Source organism: Microtus ochrogaster, unplaced genomic scaffold, assembly GCF_000317375.1.
Source record: "Microtus ochrogaster isolate Prairie Vole_2 unplaced genomic scaffold, MicOch1.0 UNK6, whole genome shotgun sequence".
Taxonomy (NCBI): Eukaryota; Metazoa; Chordata; class Mammalia; order Rodentia; family Cricetidae; genus Microtus; species Microtus ochrogaster.
In genome coordinates this window covers 11,005,765-11,023,674 of record NW_004949104.1, presented here as the reverse complement: position 1 = coordinate 11,023,674, position 17,910 = coordinate 11,005,765, and the positions used below count along the sequence as shown (strand labels likewise).

General features: G+C 49.9%; 1 protein-coding gene across 1 annotated transcript; it reads right to left on the bottom strand.

Annotated features, from left to right (window-relative positions):
• Positions 1-724: 724 nt before the first annotated feature.
• On the bottom strand, positions 725-17,162 carry Pes1 (pescadillo ribosomal biogenesis factor 1). Its single transcript, XM_005366118.3, has 15 exons — positions 17,075-17,162; positions 11,975-12,054; positions 10,938-11,091; positions 9,813-9,922; positions 7,100-7,271; positions 6,933-7,022; positions 4,358-4,474; positions 4,201-4,275; positions 3,907-3,993; positions 3,632-3,762; positions 3,158-3,283; positions 2,858-3,042; positions 2,366-2,535; positions 2,117-2,278; positions 725-1,106 (listed from the first exon to the last, which is right to left on the bottom strand). Exons 1-15 carry the CDS (start codon positions 17,096-17,098, stop codon positions 1,023-1,025), a joined length of 1,767 nt encoding a protein of 588 aa, XP_005366175.1. The 5' UTR covers positions 17,099-17,162; the 3' UTR covers positions 725-1,022.
• Positions 17,163-17,910: the final 748 nt, after the last annotated feature.

The window sequence follows — 17,910 nt, the reverse complement described above, 5'->3', positions numbered from 1 at the left end:
GAGACAGGGTTTCTCTCTGCGGCTTTGGAGCCTGTCCTGGAACTAGCTCTGTAGACCAGGCTGGTCTCGAACTCACAGAGATCCGCCTGCCTCTGTCTCCCAAGTGCTGGGATCAAAGGCGTGCGCCACCACCGCCTGGCTTTGTTTTGTTTTTTTAAACTTTAATTTTACGTATGAGTGCTCTCTCTGCATGTACACATGTGTGCCGGAAGAGGGCATCAAATCCCATTGTAGATGGTTGTGAGCCACCATGTGGGTGCTGGGAATTGAACTCAGGACCTCTGGAAGAGCAGGCAGTGCTCTTAATTGCTGAGCCATCTCTCCAGCCCGAATAGAGGAGGACCGGTCTTCGGTCAAGGGTATAAGAGTAGCTGCGCTCCCCTGCTAGAACCTCCAAACAAGCTCTCAACTTGCTTTTGATCATGTTTTATCACAGCAATAGAATCCCTAAGACACCTTTCACCTTCTGATGAGCTCCAGCAGGAAGTACAAGGCAGCTGTTTATAGACCATGACTAGACGAGTGAACCCTCAGCACACTGCTTGTGGGAAGGTTTCAGAACATTAGCTGAAACAGGAATCAGGCCAGTGCGACTATGAACCCAAACGCAGAGTCTGTGTCCCTCCTCGGATCCCTGGACCCAGAGTTCTGAGTGTGCCTGGACCCATTTGGGTCTGTCCAGGTGACTCCTTTCCAACCCAGGGAGGCTTCTGAACAAAGAATCTAACTGGCTGCAAAAGTTCAGCCATTTAATAACAAGAGCTCCCCACCCTTATTCCACAACAGCACCCTGAGAATTATGGGCACAGCTGTGTAGGAGGCTGTGGAAAGCCAAACAGAATGAGGATATATCAGTCAGACTCCTGGATGAAGAACTGGGCACGTCCAGACACCGGCACGAACTTCATGGAAGCTAGGACTGGCCACACACCAGAGTATGAGGGTGCTGGGCTGGTGCTCAGGTGCGTGTGCATCCCACTAGCTGCTGCCATGTCCAGCTCCCAGGGAGGAACAGCTGGAGCTCACACAGGCCTTGTCCTCTTCGCCTTTTTCTCAGACCTCACAGCGTCATCATGGGCTTTCCTCTTCTCCGCCAGCTTGTTGGCCTGTGAGAAGGAAGGAGAACTCAGGATAGGATAAAGAGCAAGCAGAGAGGGATGGATCTCTTCTCTTATGGGGGCTTCCCTTAGCAGAGTTTCTAGAAAAGCTTACAAGCAAATAACCAGAGACCCTGACTTGTACCTCGGGGTGAAAGAACAGAAGCTCTACCATTGCCCATATAGCACACTTTACGGCTTGGAGATTCTAAATTGACTCTTGCACTAGCTCTGAGGGAAAGACGATTACCACTCAAACCTTTATTGAAAGCTAGCAGAGAGGGCACAAGGAGGAGACTCTTTCCAGGACCACAGGGGATGCTCCTAAGAACCATTCAGAGGGGGCCAGGGTCTGCTCTCGATTTCCTGAGCATGACTATCAGCAGGGAACAGGTCACACTGTACAATGGCATGGAAAGACCTGATAAACTACTGTGATTTCTGTGTGCTTGTGTGTGTGTTTTAAGACAGGGTTTCTCTGTGAAACACTCCTAGCTGTCCTGGAACTCACAGAGACCCACCTGCCTCTGCCTCCCAAGTGTTGGGATTAAAGGTGTACGCCACCATCACCTGGCTATGCTGTTATTTAAGATGAACCTGGTGCCCCCCACACACACCCTAAGGCAAGGCTGCCAGCCACTCTGGAGGCCTCAGTACACAATTGCTTTGTTTTCTTCTCCTGCCTGCACCCCTCAACTCTGTGGTCAAAGCAAGTGCTCAAGCACCAAATAAACCCCCAGCTAACACACACTGAACAAGCACACAGGAGCTTAAGAAAGACTTCCTGAGTCTGCTGGGCTAGGCCCATCCTCAGGACAGCTCTGGGTAAGCATGGGAATTAGCTATGCTGCTTAGTGGTGGGGACTCTCTAAGAAGAGTGAGGCCTTGGCTTCTATTCCCAGCTGTGTAAAACCAAACCAAACACACAAAACTCCAAAGAAAACAGGCCTTGGCCAAATGGGCCAGGTTAGCTCAACTGTGCAGATGTGTCGGGGCCTCGTCAGAGAGCAGAAACCTACCTCTCGGATTTTGCGCCGTTTGCCAAACATGATCTTTTGGTAGAGGTACTTCTCCCGCTTTTTCATCATCATGATGGCCAGGCGCTTGGCCTCACTTTCCTCCTCCTGGGCCAGTCGCTGCTTGTCTTCTAGTTTCACGGTACCGGCCACCACCTGGGGCTTCTGGGGAAACAACGCAGCTGCATGAGCACTTGGCCTTGTGGGTAACTGGCTGCTTCCCAGGCAGAACTTTGTCCGGTGCTTCCCTACCTTCCCTTCCAGACGCTGCTGCTCCAAGGCTGATAGGTGTGCCTCCTCCTCCTTCTCTGAATCAGCTTCCACATCTTCCTCCTCCTCATTTTCCCCCGCATCACCATCACCTTCATTGTCATCATCTTCATCATCCTCATCCTCATCCTCCTCTTCCTCTCTCAAGTCTCCTACAGACAGTAACTTCTGCATTTCAAGGATGCTCCCCCAATGGCCCCCCAACAGCTTTCACAGCCCCAGCTGAGCAGCCTTCAAATAAAACACCCTTGCTACCTGTGCAAACACTGACAACACTGGTTCATTCTGCTCAGCTACTCCAAATATCAATAGCAGACTAACATTGCAAATGTTTGAAAGGCTGAGGGCTTTCTGTTCCCGCTGTTCTCTGGAGCATGACAACTCTGTAGCCAAGGGAACTGGCCAGCTTGGGCACAGGAGCCAGGGCCACCAGAGGAGCCTGTCCATACTGCTACCTATCCTTGCCCAGCTCACCTGGGTCCTCTCCCCGCTGCAGAGCCAGCAGCTTCAGCTTCTCAGGGGGAATGTAATCTCCTTCCTTTTCAGATACGAAGGGTGAAAGGTGTGGTGGCAGCTGCACCCCAGGGAAGTACTCTGCCACAGGGAGGAGGAGCTGGGCATTCACACAGTCAAACACCCATTGGGGCTGTACATAGTACCTGATGGAGAGTAGCCAGCAAAGTCAGGTCACAAGGGAACAATCAGGTACTACTGCATCACCAGGGCCTAGGAACCCCCACCCCCAGAGGGCATTTGAGGGCTTTGAGAGTCTACCTGCCAATGACGGGGGTTTGCTGCCCAGGCCGATCAACAATCTGGTGGGTGATGCAGGAGTCTGTGATGTCATAGGTGGCTCCAATGCACAAAGACTTGTCCCAGGATACAGCCCCACCAAAACTCCTACAGGTACGCAGAAAACCCGTAAGCCTTTTAGGCATGAGCTGCCTGCCCTGGAAGCATCCCTGAACCTACTAGCCACAAACCCACCCTTCCAGGAAGTGCCTTACCCAACCAAGAGCCTCCTATCTGGGATGACATCTACAGTCCTGGTCCAGAAAGAACTCAGCTAGTGACAGAACAGCTCTCCCCTTAGCTGAGTGCTCTGGAGGTGTCTGCCTGTAGGCTCTGCACACACTGCTTTGTGAGGAGTGGAGACACCCTCATGATGTTACCAATACACCACTAGGCTAGGATGGAGACCAGACTACTGAACAGTCACAACTATGGGCTAGTTAAAGGCTTCCCCACCTGATGATGAAGGCCAATGCTTCACGGGGCACCTCTCGGTTCAGGAAGAACTTTAGGCCTTCGAAGAGTTTCTTGTGCTTTTCCTGTGCCTCCAGCTCTTTCCTGCGACCTTCCTCCTGTGCTGTCATCTCCTGCAGGGAAGGGGCCAAGTGTCACACCACCAGGCCATCCAGCTCTACCAGAAGGAAGGGACTGGCAGATCCCAGATTCTAGGTGATGCCCCCCGCCCAGTCTCATCCCATGTATTCCTGGAAGGCAGCACCGTGCTTACTCACCCCATCAATAGGAAACTCATCGGCCTCAGCCTCCTCTGTAGTAGGCACCACCACTCGGGCCAGGCTGGCACTGAGGGCTGCTAGTTTCTGTAGGTGGGAAGCAGAGCTGCAAGGTGGCCTGCTTGTAGGTGGGGAACTTCATCTGGGCGTGGGATAGGCTGGAGAGCAAAAACAGCTCCAGGCCACATCTGGGTCAGTCATAAAAGTAAATCCTAGAACCACCTACCTAGCCAAATCGCTCACTATTCACGGGATAGAATGGCGTAGGGCCAGTGCTCCTGAAGCCCATCTTACCTCCATAGAGCTCTCGGAGTCCAGAGCATATGTGTCCTCGCTGACCTTTGTCTCTGCCTGGGCCTGACCTTCAAGCTGGGAAGAGGGAAGAGTACACCTACAGCCCCTTGCCTCAGTGTAGGATAGGAGGGCTAGGTGAGAAGGTGTTAGGCTCTACCTTGGGTGGGTAGTGAAGGTTAAGTGACTGGTAGAGGCGGAAGTTGACAAAGCCCAGGAGAGTGGTGTAGAACTCAGTGAAGGTGGCCATGACCCTGTAGTCCACGTCCGTAGGATGCTGGGAGAATAAGGAGACACATCAACAGTGTTAGCACAGGGGTGGAGGTAGGTATTATGCCCACAAACCCACGGGCATCTTAAGCACAAGGGAGGCTCTGGACAGAGGCCCCAAAGGCTCTGGGTCCATGGAGACCAGTGCCAGGTTCCCATGTGGTAAAGGGGAGCCATGACAGAGACAGGAACTGGTCTGCAGTGCTCCACTGCACTTGGCCCTGCCTCTTTCTGGCCCCGGCTCTCCCACTCCTCCTTCAATTATCAGTGGGACCTAGACAGAGCACACACCTTGTCCATCACCCATCCCAGCATGAGCCTAAGATCTGCTTCAGGGCAACTGGGAGCACTGAGGCAGCCTTCCCAGGGCCCAGCAAGGCCTATGTGTGCAGCTCATGGTCCTCAGCCCAGAAGAGGTGATGACTTCTACTGGCCAAGGTGCCTCGGAAAGCCAGGTGTGGCTAACAGGACTCAGTCTACCCACACCCTGCAGAGTGTGTGATGAAGCTCAGAGTTTAGCATTTCTGTCTCAGACCCAGCCTAGGCCTAACACTATGTTGAAGCAGAGGTAGACCACCTTTCCCAGCTGCCACCCAGTAGGCGGAAGTGAATGGCTTCCCTCTGTCATTACCACAAGGAGCTGATCTACAGACTGGATCAAGTGTCTCAACTCTGGAATGGTCCCACCCTCTAAAGTCAGAAAGGCCTACCCAAGAGCCCACCAAGCCCTGCTAACCACCACAAAACACTTCTAAGGCATGTCAAAATTGATAATAATCACAACATCCCCTCTGCTTGGGGCACCCACAACTCTGAGCTAGCTTTCCATCTTGCTACCAGGCAGCAGTCTATGCCACCAGGCTTTTCCTGATAGGCACAAACTTCATTTTCCATAGTACTGAGCAGGGTAGGTACATTCTGCCCTCACCACCGCCATTACCCCAAGACCTACTGCTGTATGACCAGCATTGGCTGCCCAGGGGAGGGGCACATGAAGGTCCTTGCTACAACTACCCTCTACTGAGAGGAAGCAGTTGGCTGCAAGCTGGGAGGAAGGAGGCATGGGCAGACCATGCCCTTCCCCCAGGGCCAGCTGTGTGGAGGATGGCCCTCACAGGGCCCTATTCACCACCCCAAGAACACACAAAGAGCAGTCTGAGAAGCATGGGGGTTCGACATCAGAAGGAAGGAAAGACAGAAAGGGACAAAGAAGTTAGGCAGGAAGGAGGAGGAGCAGGGAAGGAAGGGCCATGCACACTGGCTCCCCGAGCCTGCCTCAAGGAACTGGAAAAGGGACGGAGAACTCCAAGGCCACCTCTTGTTCACAGACAGAAGCTCCACTACCAGTTCACCCAGACACGGCAGGTTCCAGTCTCAGGCACCCCTGCAGCCCACTGAGCACAGAGCCTCAGCTCTCGCTGACAGTTGTTCTCTATGCAAGGTACCAATCCCTGCTTAGTGAACAGGAGGGAATGAGGGAAAGGAGGTCAAGTACAGCCCACAGACCGACAATTCAGGGGGCAAGCCCAGCTAGGACTGACCTTCTGGGGAATTGGGAGCTAGCAAGGCTTCCATGGAAAGCAAAACCAGACTCCTCTTAGCAGAGGCCTAGGAACAATCCTAAGCACTTACAGATAAGCCAGTAAAGTCAGTGCCATGTGCTAAGTGCCTCTCTTGTGCTCCCTTCCCTGGAGTCAGCAGGGCTCCAGGCTGTGGGGGGATGGGCAGAGGACACAGGAGCAAAGCATTTTTGTTGTGGTGTGTCAAAGGCCGAGTAGGAACAAAGACCCCAGTGGGTCTGAGAGAAGGGCTGGGCTCTGCCACCTAACTCAGGTGGCAACTGTACAAAACACTGAGTATACACAGCCCCCGGAGCTATTCTCACTGCCTATTCAATCACAAAGGCAGCTACCCATTCAGTGCCAGGTCCTTTCAAGACTTCTTTCCCCTGAGAAGATGCGAACACTATTAACTGAGACAGAAGGGTGAAGGACCATGCTCAAGATCACCTAGCACAGTGGTTCTCAATCTGACTCGCCTAAGGCCAGCTGCACATCAGATATTTACATTATGATTCATAAGAGTAGCAACATTATTCATGAAGTCGCAACAAAAATAACTTTATGGCTGGGAGCCACACAGCATGAGGAACTGTATTAAGGGGCTGCAGCATTAGGAAGGCTGAGAACCACACTCTAGCAGAAGTGCTGGAGTGAGGAAAGCCTATTTAGAATTAGCCTGTGGGTCGGAGTGTACACCTGACACTGAGAACCCTATGACTGATCCAGCAATACTAACTGACTGGGCTGTAAAGCACATATCCTACCCTGCCCCCCCCCCCAACTCCCCTCCCCTACACAGCAGTCAACAACCAAGAACCCAGCAAGGGCTGGACTCCAAAGACAGCACCCACCCACATCTTTTAGGAACAAGCACAAGGCACCCCCCACCCAAGGCACACTTACATCATGGGAGAAAGCATAGGGTGCAATCCATACGATGGGTTGGCCCAGCACCTCAGCCTGATAGTAAATGCCTTTGATGGACAGGAAGACCTGGGGGGTGGGGAGAGACAGTATGAAAACCAAGGGCTAACGGGAGGACCAGGGATCCCAGGAGAACCTTAGTTCACCTTGCGCAGGGCTCGGGCAGCAATGACATAGTGCAAGAACTCCACAGTGAGTCGGCGACACAGTTGAATGGTCTGCACATGGCACTTCCCTGTCCGTGGGAAGGTGGAGAAGAGGAAGCACATTGACAGGGCATCATCAAGGTCCCTCAGAGCATCGATAAAAGTGGGGTACCTGTAAGGTGGTGAGAGCAGTGCGCATGAGCCCATTCTGTTGGGCTCCAAGGGTCTCTACCCACTCTGCCTCACCCCAGCAGCGACCCCAGAGGCCCTGACACCCAAGCCAGGCAGGCACTGCCACAGCTCTTCCCTGCCCCAGTGGTAGCAACAACTTCCCCAAGTTGACCAGCACCTGGAAACAACTCTATAGTGACTGAACAACTACGGTACTCCCAGGGAACTCTGATCATCTCAGGACATAGCACAGAACCCTTGACCACTTGTTACCTTTTTGTGAATGAGGGGACACCAAACTGTGGCTCTCTGACTCTCTTTGAAAGTGCAATCTTCAAAGACCCACGAGAAAAAGGGAAAAATGGGAAGCTGGACTAGTGGGCCAGGAAGAGTAGGGCTGCTTTCCCAGCAGCACCTGCACCTGGGCAAGGCTACAGGTCACCTGAGTGGGCCTTGTCTTCCTATTCCTCAGCACGCAGATCCGTGTAATTGACAGAACCAATGTAAAATGTTAGAACAGGGACTATGTCCAGTTAGAATAATTTCCAGGAACCCCATGGTAAATGAGGAAGCGGTCAAGGTGTCACTTGGGTAAGAGAGTCACCACTGCCTTTGACAGTTTCCAAACAGAGTGACAGAAGCGTAGTACAAAGTGAAGACACTGAGCCACAAGTCTTGATACATAGACTCTAGTCCCGTTCTGAGCTGCGACCCTAACTGGGTCACTAGGCCTCTTCTAGCTCCAACTTTATCTAGAAAATGACACTGCTGGACAAAATGCTAACTTAGAATAGTATATCTTTAGCCGGGCAGTGGTGGCACACACCTTTAATCCCAGCACTAGGGAGGCAGACGCAGGTAGATCTCTTGAGTTCAAGGCCAGCCTGGTCTAAAAAGTGAGTTCTAGGACAGGCTCCAACGCCACACAGAGAAACCCTGTCTCGAGGTTTATAAAAAAAAGGTTATCTTTAACCAGATCTAGTGGTGCGTGTTACATACCTGTAATCCTAGCCAGCATTTGGGAGGCTGACCTTATCTCCAAAAAATCAAACTAAAATCAACCAAACCAAGCCACCCATCCACCTACTTCTTGTGGCTCTAAACACCCTGAGTATGGCTGCATCTGCAGGGGTTTCAGTTCCCCTCCTCCAGCCAGGCTGCCCTAGAGCTGCAGGACATCTGAGCCACATTCCAGGAAGCTTCATTTGAAGAAAAGGGTCTGCCAGGAGTGGTGGTGCACACCTTTAACCCCAGCATCTGGGAGACAGGAGGAGGATCTCTGTGAGTCTGAGGCTAGCCTGGTCTGCATAGTGAATTCCAGGACAGCCAGAGCTATGGTGAGAGCTTGTCTCCAAAAACTATAAAAAAAATCTGAGCAGTGGTGGCACACGCCTTTAATCCCAACACTCAGGAAGCAGAGGCAGGTAGATCTCAGTGACTTTGAGGCCAGCATGGTCTAGAGAGCGAGTTCTGGAACAGCCAGGGCTACACAGAGAAAACCTGTCCCACACAAACACAAAACAAAAAGGATGACAATGATGATGATCCGCCTTGTCATAAAGAGCTCTGAAGGGCACACGACCAGACAGAACTGTTTACTGCAACTGAGTTGAGAGGTCTCAGGTCAGCAAAAACAGGCTAAGACGAAGGGAAGCCTAGCATGAACTTAGCAAGGGATGGGACAGCTGTCTAGGTTCCTGAGACAAGTCAGGAACTTCCCCCAGTCTCCTTGGTGCCTCAGTTTCCTAACTTTCTAATCTGGAGGACAAGCACACACGCTTTCTAGACTATTAGGTTTTCTATGCGCCTTGGTTCTGGCTGAGGAGACCAGATGTTATTTCTTTTATGAATGAAACCAAGGTCAAGGCTCTTCCACATCCCAGGAAGTTATGACCCATCACCATTTTGGAACTGAGCATGCGTAGGCCTTCACTCTGTAAAACGGACACTAGCATAGGGTTCTACACCTGATCAATTCCAGGCAAAAGTGTCCTGTGATGCAGTAACTATTATGAACACTGAAGACTACTCAGCAGCAATGCTGGCTTCTAGTCATTAGATACCAAACACATTCCATCCAAACTGTAAAAGCTACAAGGGTCTTCATGCATTTGCCAATTCTCCTGAAGAGGAAAGATTCACTGATTAGCCAGTGAAGGGGAGGGGCTTTTTGAGAAGGTTGAGTAAGGAACCAGAAGTATGTTACCATGCCTTCTAAGTCTGTAGTGTGGGAACTCATGGCTCTGAATTTGCTGCTGTCTCTGCTCATAATGTGCTCTCCTGGCTGGCTCAAACAGGTCCTTTTCCAGAGGTTTCTCTGGGCATGTAATCAATGTACCCAGTTCTCTGCACACTGCCGTACAGCCTTTACTGTACCCAGTGCAATTTATAATCACGACACTCATGTGGCAGCTTGGTTTTCGGTCTAGCGCCTCTGAAAGGACACGTACTCTGCCAGTCAAGTCTTTCCTTGCCCCACTGCATCCCCAGCACTAGGACAGCACTCAGCAGCAACTGCAGCACGCTGAGGAGCATGACTCACCGCTCCTTGACGATGTGGTCAAGTTTGTAGTTGGGTTTGTTGTCCTTCAGGCGCTCCACAGCATTCCACTCGCTCTTTCCATAGGCTTTGCGCAGCTTCCGAACAAACACCTGGAAGGGGAGCAGGAGCCATGATGCTGTGGCATGGGCTTCTGAGCAGCTCCTCCATGGAGAGTGAATGCACCAGACAGGCTGTCTCAATGTCTTCTAAAACCAGCCACAGCTACTGCCCATGCCATCAGGCCCCTAAGGCCAAGCTCTGCCAAATAGCCAAGTCCATGGAGCTCCAGATCCATGATAATGACCAGAGGCAGCCCAGGGCCCCTCTGATGATGCACAGGTATGCTGACACCACATGCCCACCTAGGAAGAGCCCTGTTTTGCACGGAGGTAGATCATGGCTGGAAGGGCTCACTTTTAGACAGCACACAAAGCTAGTTGTTGACCTCTATGAAAACAAGCTACCCAGAATAAAACCAACTGAGATAAACTTTAAGGCCAAATCTTCCAAACCAACAGATGCTCAAAACTAGACCCAGGGCTCCTGAGAAGCCCAAACGGTATGTGAGATTATAAACAGCAGGTCTTGGACACACTTCCCACCACTTGCCCACTTCTAGCATTGTTTGATGTAGCTGCTGCCCAGTCTCCTGCTGGCCACTAGGTGGCGCCCACTCCTCAAAGAACCCTGTTTCCAGCCAGAGGCAGCAGTTTAACTTCAATTAGTCTTTCCACCCTCTGCACATGATGGAAATAGGTTTCTGCTGTCCCTGTCCTGTGGCATTTAGCATTAATGTTTCTCTATGTATGGAACTGAAGCCCAGGTGCCCTGGGAGCAACCCCACAAAGAATAGGAGGGCTTGGGAGCAGAGAAGGCACCAAAAGCCCCTGACATGGTACCATTTCTGCCTTGAGGGCAAATAGTCATAGTCTTGTGGGGGAGCAGAATTGGTTAACAATTATGTGCAGGTCCGGTGCAAATGATTTTTAGGCAGGCCATCTTAGACATCCTTTTGAGGTAGAAAGACCTCCCCTTCTCTACAGGACTAGCCCTAAGTGCATCAGCAACCTGTCCAAGTTCAGCGAGTTACAAAGCTGCAAACACAAGAAAGAACCAAGGCCTCACCTTGTACTCTCGGAACTTGTTGACGATGGGCTCATGGAGGAGGAATTTAATATCTTTGATGAGGTAAAATGTTCGGGCTGCTGTGGAGCCCTTGTTTACTTTCTTCTTATGCTTGGGCTCATGGGGATAAATGCCTTTCAGGATACACAGCCGCCTGGAAGACAAGCCACCGTTAAACCAGCAAAGGCACAACACTGGCCACAGCGCGCTAGAAAGCAAGCGTGACCAGGAAGCAAAGGAGTTGGTGCTTCACCTCTCGAGTCTGGTGGTCACAAGTTCCTAAACACACAGTGCAAGAAGACTGTGAGAGGCGTGCCAGTGGGAGCAGACAGAACAGCCACAAAGGCTGGCAGGCACCTAAACCAAGTGAAATCAGTATTTCAAACATATAGAAGGCAGAAGGCTGCGCACTCTAAGAGAGACAGCCAAGTAAGAACACTTGTTCTCCTGGCACCCAGGAGACTGAGGCAGGAGGAGCATACGTTTGAGGATAGTCCGGACTATGGGCGTTTGTCTCAAACAAGAAGAAAAAACTGGCTTGGGGATATAGCTCAGCGGCAGAGTGCGTGAGTAGCATGTGTGAGGCATGTGAGTAGCATGTTCAGTGACCAGCCTGCAGAAAACAAACAAAACCAAAGCAAAAACAAAAAAAAACTCTTCAAATCAGTAACAAAAGCCTGTAACCATCACACCCCTCCCCACGACAGAACGCATACAGAGTGGAGGCTGCAGTGGTCAAGATTAGCCTGATGGGAGGACCCACAGACTGCAGAGACATCTGGACTTGATTCTACAAGGAGAGTCCCCAGTTGTAGGACTCAGGAAGCCTTCTGTCAGAAGGGAAACAGTAAAGGGCAATGACCAGGCAGCTGGATCTGAAGAGCCAGTTCTCAGACCGCAGCTGACAAAGCGAGGTGAGGAAGAGGAGAAACATCACAGGACGGCTGGGATGGCTCAAGCAAGGCCAGGAGTTTTCCCTGCGCATTTATGCCATTATCCAGGCTCCCAGACCCTAGTATGCTCCCATCCAACCTCACCTGAAATCAGGCAGGCTCAGCTGCAGCTTCTTTCGGGCTTTATTTCGGGTGATATAGTTGGTGGCAGAGCCTCGTTCATACTTAGGGAGGAAAAAAAATTCTGTTAGAACAACAGCAGTGAGTGACATCCAACTCTGGGAAAAGGGAATTCTAGAGACAGCTAAGTGGGTAGGTGACAGAGACAGATTTCCAGGATGAGGACTGCTGTAGGGAGTGAAATAGCCCGCCCAAAGGAGCTCTATGCTGTCCTTGGATACCGCATCCACGCGATGCTGGGGTCTTGACCTACCCAGCACAGCTCTATATCCTGTCTAACATACGGTGATTCCACAGTTTATATCACTCAGTCTCCACAAGCCTGTGGGGTAAGGGCCATCGGAATGTCCATTTCCAGCTTGCCCATTCAAGCCACACAGCTTACAAGCTTGGGTTAGGTCTCCAAACCCAGGTCTGAGTCCAGAGCCTGCATGCCTAACTAATCCTCTGTTCATAATCTTATTTGTCCCTTTTTAATCACCAGCCTTTTCATACGGACCACAGGCAACCATTCATACCCGCACAAGCGCATAAAATGTTACTACTACAGACTAACAGAGTATGTTCCTCGGGAGGGAGACAAAAACCACTGCAACATCTAAGATATCCCCTAGCCATTTTCCCCCTCCCTCAGGGGTGACACTACTCTAACTGGAAATGCTTGTCTTAAGCCACACACCATTGCCCAGCACCCTCACCTGCTTCATTCACCAGAAAGCAACCAAGTTCAAAGCATTAAGCTAGATGCTATGAGGGTAAGGAAGACAAAAGGCCTGGCTTCTACTTGCCTCCAAGCAACAGGTGGTCTTGTCAAATCGTCTGGATTATCTCATACACATCAGTGCTAAAGAGAAGTAGCATCCTATTCCAAACAGCCTGAAGCACTAACCACCTGTGTCCACTCCCAAAAAAAAAAATCTTCCTCTGCAGGGAGACAGCAGGAACTTCTGAACCTAGGTCTGGATCTAAGGAGTCAGTGTCCCCTGAACTACCTATGTTATACACAACCCCACAGACATGAAACACACTATTCATCCTTTCCTCCAGATACTGACTATTGGGAAAAGGCCTATGATAAGCCTTGGAGGAGCCGAAGATAAGGTCCACAGTCTTCATTCAATGTTCTCCACGGAGGCCGGCGAGACGGCTCAGCAGGTAAAAGCACCACCAATCCCGATAAACACACAGTGGGAGAAGAGAACGGTCTCCTACAAGTTATTCTTTGACTTCATTATGTGCACCGTGTTTCTTGGGGGCACACACATACATACACACAAAGTAAGTATATGTAAAAAGGAAAAGTATTTCCACTGAGCCAGCCATGGTGGTGAACACCTAAATTCCAGTACTCAGAAAGAAGAAACAGGATGAAAATGAGTTTCAGGCCAGCCTGTGGTATACAGTGAGAGCCTGTCTCACTACTAACTCCAGTGCTAGAAAACAAGATGTTTCCCATTTTCCCGTGCCACATGGATCTCTTCTACTGTGCACTGCCATTGTAAACATTAAACCTGGTTCACATGGTGAGTTAACTTTTTGGATTAGGGCCTGGTGGTGGTGGCGCACGCCTTTAATCCCAGCACTTGGGAGACAGAGGCAGGCGGATCTCTGTGAGTTCGAGACCAGCCTGGTCTACAAGAGCTAGTTCCAGGACAGGCTCCAAAACCACAGAGAAACCCTGTCTCGAAAAATCAAAAAACAAACAAAAAAAACTTTTTGGATTAGGGTGTGTGTGTTGGACAGTACAACATTTTTCTAAACATCTTACAATGAGTAAGACAAACCATTCCCACAACAGACACTTTGGCCTCAAGAGTCAAAACTGTTCTGGAACCCAGTGTCGGATGTTACAGTTCGCTGAGACATCTCTACGTGCATCTAAAGTACAGGTTTCCCTTTTTATTTTGGGACAAGGTCTCACTATGTAGGCCTGGCTGGTCTAGAATTTGCATGTAGACCAGGCTAGCCTCCAACTCATGGAGATTTGTCTGCCTCTGCCTCCAGACCAAGTTTTCCTTCTTATAGTTTATAAATGGCTAGCACTTGCTGGATGTTTAAGAAAGTGTTAGGTTAAAACAAATTTGGATCTTTCTTCAGGGTCTAGCCTGGGAAATGGATGGAACTTAAAAAACAAAAAAACCCAAACATACTTAAGGGAGGTAAACCAGACCCAGACACACAAACATCACATGTTCTCTCTCATTGGAGGCTGCTGGCCCTATACACCTTCAGATGTGAGTACATATCCTGGAGTAACTGTGGAAACCAGGAAAGTAAAAAGGGGCCAGTGGGTGGGGGTTGGGGGTGCACAACAGAGAAGGGAATATCAGAGAACAAGTGATCAGATAAAGGTAAACAGGACAAATGGGGATTCTAAATTAGGGAGTGGGGAGATAGACGCAGAAGGAGAGGAGGGTAAAACAACAGTAAGGATGTCTGATACAGTCCTGAGGGACTCTTTACAAACAGCACAAAGCAATAATACAGATTAAGCGTGTGCATAAATATACACATATCATTTAAATAAAATTCTCTCATCTGGACTGACAATTCTCCCTCCAAGAGTCAAAGATCACACCCCCCCCCAAAAAAAAACCCAACCCCAGGCATGAGAAGCCTTTTTGGGAGTTGTTGGTCACATTGTTCAAGTGACTTCCAAAACATGACAGGCTTTTGCTGTTCCCCTTGGTTACATACATGAGATAGAAATAAGTCCCCACTGCTGAAAACACCGCCCACTTCAGATGCAGGGATCAGACATCACTCAGCTGAAACTGACCTGACCCTCTTACTCCCCGAGTACCAGGAGCCATGCAAGCTTCTACAGGAGGGAAGCAACCAGCAGTCCTACCCAGCTGTGCTACCCAGGAACCACAACAGCAATCAGCATGGCATGACAACCTGAACGTTGCAGTGGTATGAACACCACAGCGTAATCAACAGTTTTCTAACTGGACCTCAGACCCTCTAACACAGGGAAATCCTGCCCAGTACTGGAAACCTCGCCAGCTGCTTGGAGCTAGTAAAGCCACCGATTCTGAAGGATAACCTACAACTGCAATACTAAAGTTGATTTCCTAAACCAGCATAGTCCCTAACTACAACTACAAAACAACCCCCACACCTAAGGCTCAGGGATCACTGTGGAAAAAGGGACGGAAAAATTCTAAGAGCTAGAGGATCAGTGCATTTGTTGAGCCTGTGTCTTCTAGGAATGTCAGAAGCTATACCCATAAGCCTCACCAACATGCCCAAATGAGCAGAACACGGACAGCAGACTTGCCAATGTGGATAGAAGACAACCCAAGAGACCTCAGCCCTACACAAAGAACTGCAGGCAAACAAGGAATGCTGAGTGGGAAGAACACACCAGTCAGCTACCAATACCAAATGGTCAGCCCTGAAAATATACATGCAGACACGTATGTACGTACCAACAATTACTAAAAAAAAGGGGGGGCATGATTTTGAAAGAGCAAGTGGGAGTACATGGGAAGAAATAATGCAATTATATTACAGCCTCAATAATAATTAAAAATCACAACAAAACAGATTGATTTCAGAAACTTGCAAGCCAAAAATAAGACTTGAGCCCACCTCATCTTCCCCTTCCCCATCCTGGAGTCCCTTCATGCCCAGGTACTCTCTGCACAGAAGCAAGAATACTCAGATCAAGTCACTTTCTTTAGTTGTCTTCTCCGCTCAGAATAACCCTAAGCCACACATGACACAGCCCCCAACATCACCTAGATGGGAACTCACTTATTCACTGTCTCACAGCCATGTTGATTTCTTTCCAAAACCCTGCACACAGCCAGCCTTTCCTGCCTACCAGCCTTGGCATTTAGTTTCCACTGTGGCTTCCTTTACTAAGTATGTCTGAAGGAGAAAAGGAAAACAGCAGGCTTTGGGATTATCACTGGCAAGTTTACTTAGGAAACACAGGTTACACAGAAATAAGAAACTGTCTCGGCTAGGTAGTGGTGGCACACGCCGTTAATCCCAGCGCTCGGGAGGCAGAGGCAAGCAGATCCCTGTGAGTTCCAGCCTGGTCTACAGAGCAACTTCCAGGACGGCCAGAGCTACACAGAGAAACCCTGTCTTGAACAAACAAAACAAAAAAACCATCTCTGATCTGAAACAAAGCTAAAACTGAACTATTTTGTAAACCTGCTCACCGTTTCCTTCTTTTCTGAAAACAAAAACAGAAATAAACAAAAAGAATACACACACACATACACCTGCTTTCCACCAATACTCTCTCGGACAACAAATTCTGTTTGCTAAAGGTAAAATTAACCAGAAACCTGAAAATTTCAGTTTCTGTAAACTTGCTTAGCTCTGAAGTCTCGTTTGGTCTAAGGATCACCCTAAAGTAGAGATTGTGACAACGCCTAACCCTATAAACAATGAAACACTTCTGCCGAAGCCCGGGCCTCTTTAAGCTACGGGTGGGTGGGTGAGTGGGTGGGTGGTGTCACAGCTGCACGCTGACTAAAGTTTGCTGTTTATCTGAGTGCCGAGAACTTCTCATCGGGAAAGGTGGAGGACACTCCAAGCCTGCACTTCCATGCCCCACACCCACCTTAAGTGTTCTGACAGTCCAGATTTCCACTGAAATGCTGTCAGAAGAGAACCTCCTAAACAACACTAATCAGACTGAATCTGTTGTTACTCTCCATCTCACTGCTAGCACCTCGTTAGCTTCCTTTAGCGCGCACTTAATTTCTGGCCACTGTATTTTTGTCCATCGGGAAGTGACTCCGGGAAAGCGGGGGCCCCAGCTGATTGCTTACTTCTCAGTCCCCAGTGTCCAGAACCGGACTTGGCTCAACCAAAAAAGTCCGAAGTCGTAATGAAGAACTTTACGTCCGTGGCTCACTCTTTTAACTGCCGGTTGGCGGCTCTGCGTCTCCACAACTCCTTCCACAGAGCACACGTTTCCCCGGCCTCCAGGGGCCTGCGCGCAGCAGTTCCACCCCGGCGCCGTCTCCTGACCTCTCGGTCCCCAGCGGCCAGGGAGAGTGACAAGTCCGAGGTCCTACCACCCCGGGAACCACTCACCTTCTTCTTCTCCAGACCTCCCATAGCTCCACGTTGAGAGACCCCCGAAAGCCGCGCGCACAGGCAGAGCCACTTCCTCGCGCACGTGTCCCACCTAGGACCCCGAAGGACCCCACGCCGCCGGTTTAGGGCTGCCCGAAAATATGCCTGTGCGAATGCAGAGAACGCTAGGCTTCTGACGACCTCTTTATTTACGACAAAACTTTCTAAAGCTCGATCAGTACTTTACTTAACTGGGGTTGCTCTTTCAGTACTTATTTGCCAACTCTATGTAGACAAGCTTTAAATAGCGTGGAAATTTAGGCAGTTTTACGACCACCCTAAATACAGTTGCTTGACAACGTGAGCCGCATTGCATTTCGGGATAGAGCAGGACCGAAGGCTGGGCGACCGCCCCGGAGCCTTCTGGGTTGCTGAAGGAACCGCATTTCTTAGGTGAGAGCAGGGTTGAATTGTCGTGGCAACGGTTGCTAGGCGTTGTAAAACCTGGCTGGTCAGGCTTTACCTTGTTGGCCTGAAGAAGTTCAGCTGCTCCTAGTTTGTTTGTTCCTGTTAGGATAAGATGGAACAAAGGCCTACCTTTTTTTTTTTTTTAACTACATACGGCAGAGAGATTTGAGGAATCACTTAAATCTGGGGGAATGGGTAAAGGCAGAAGAGGTAGATCTCTGAGTTCTAGGCCAGCTGGATCTATGTTGTGAGTTCCAGTACATCAAAGGCTACAGAAAGCGACTTTATTTAAAAAACAAAACAGAAAAACAACAAAAAGAAGCAGAATGGGAGACTCAACATGGTGGTGGAGGCCTGTAATCCCAGCACACAGGAGTCTGAGACTG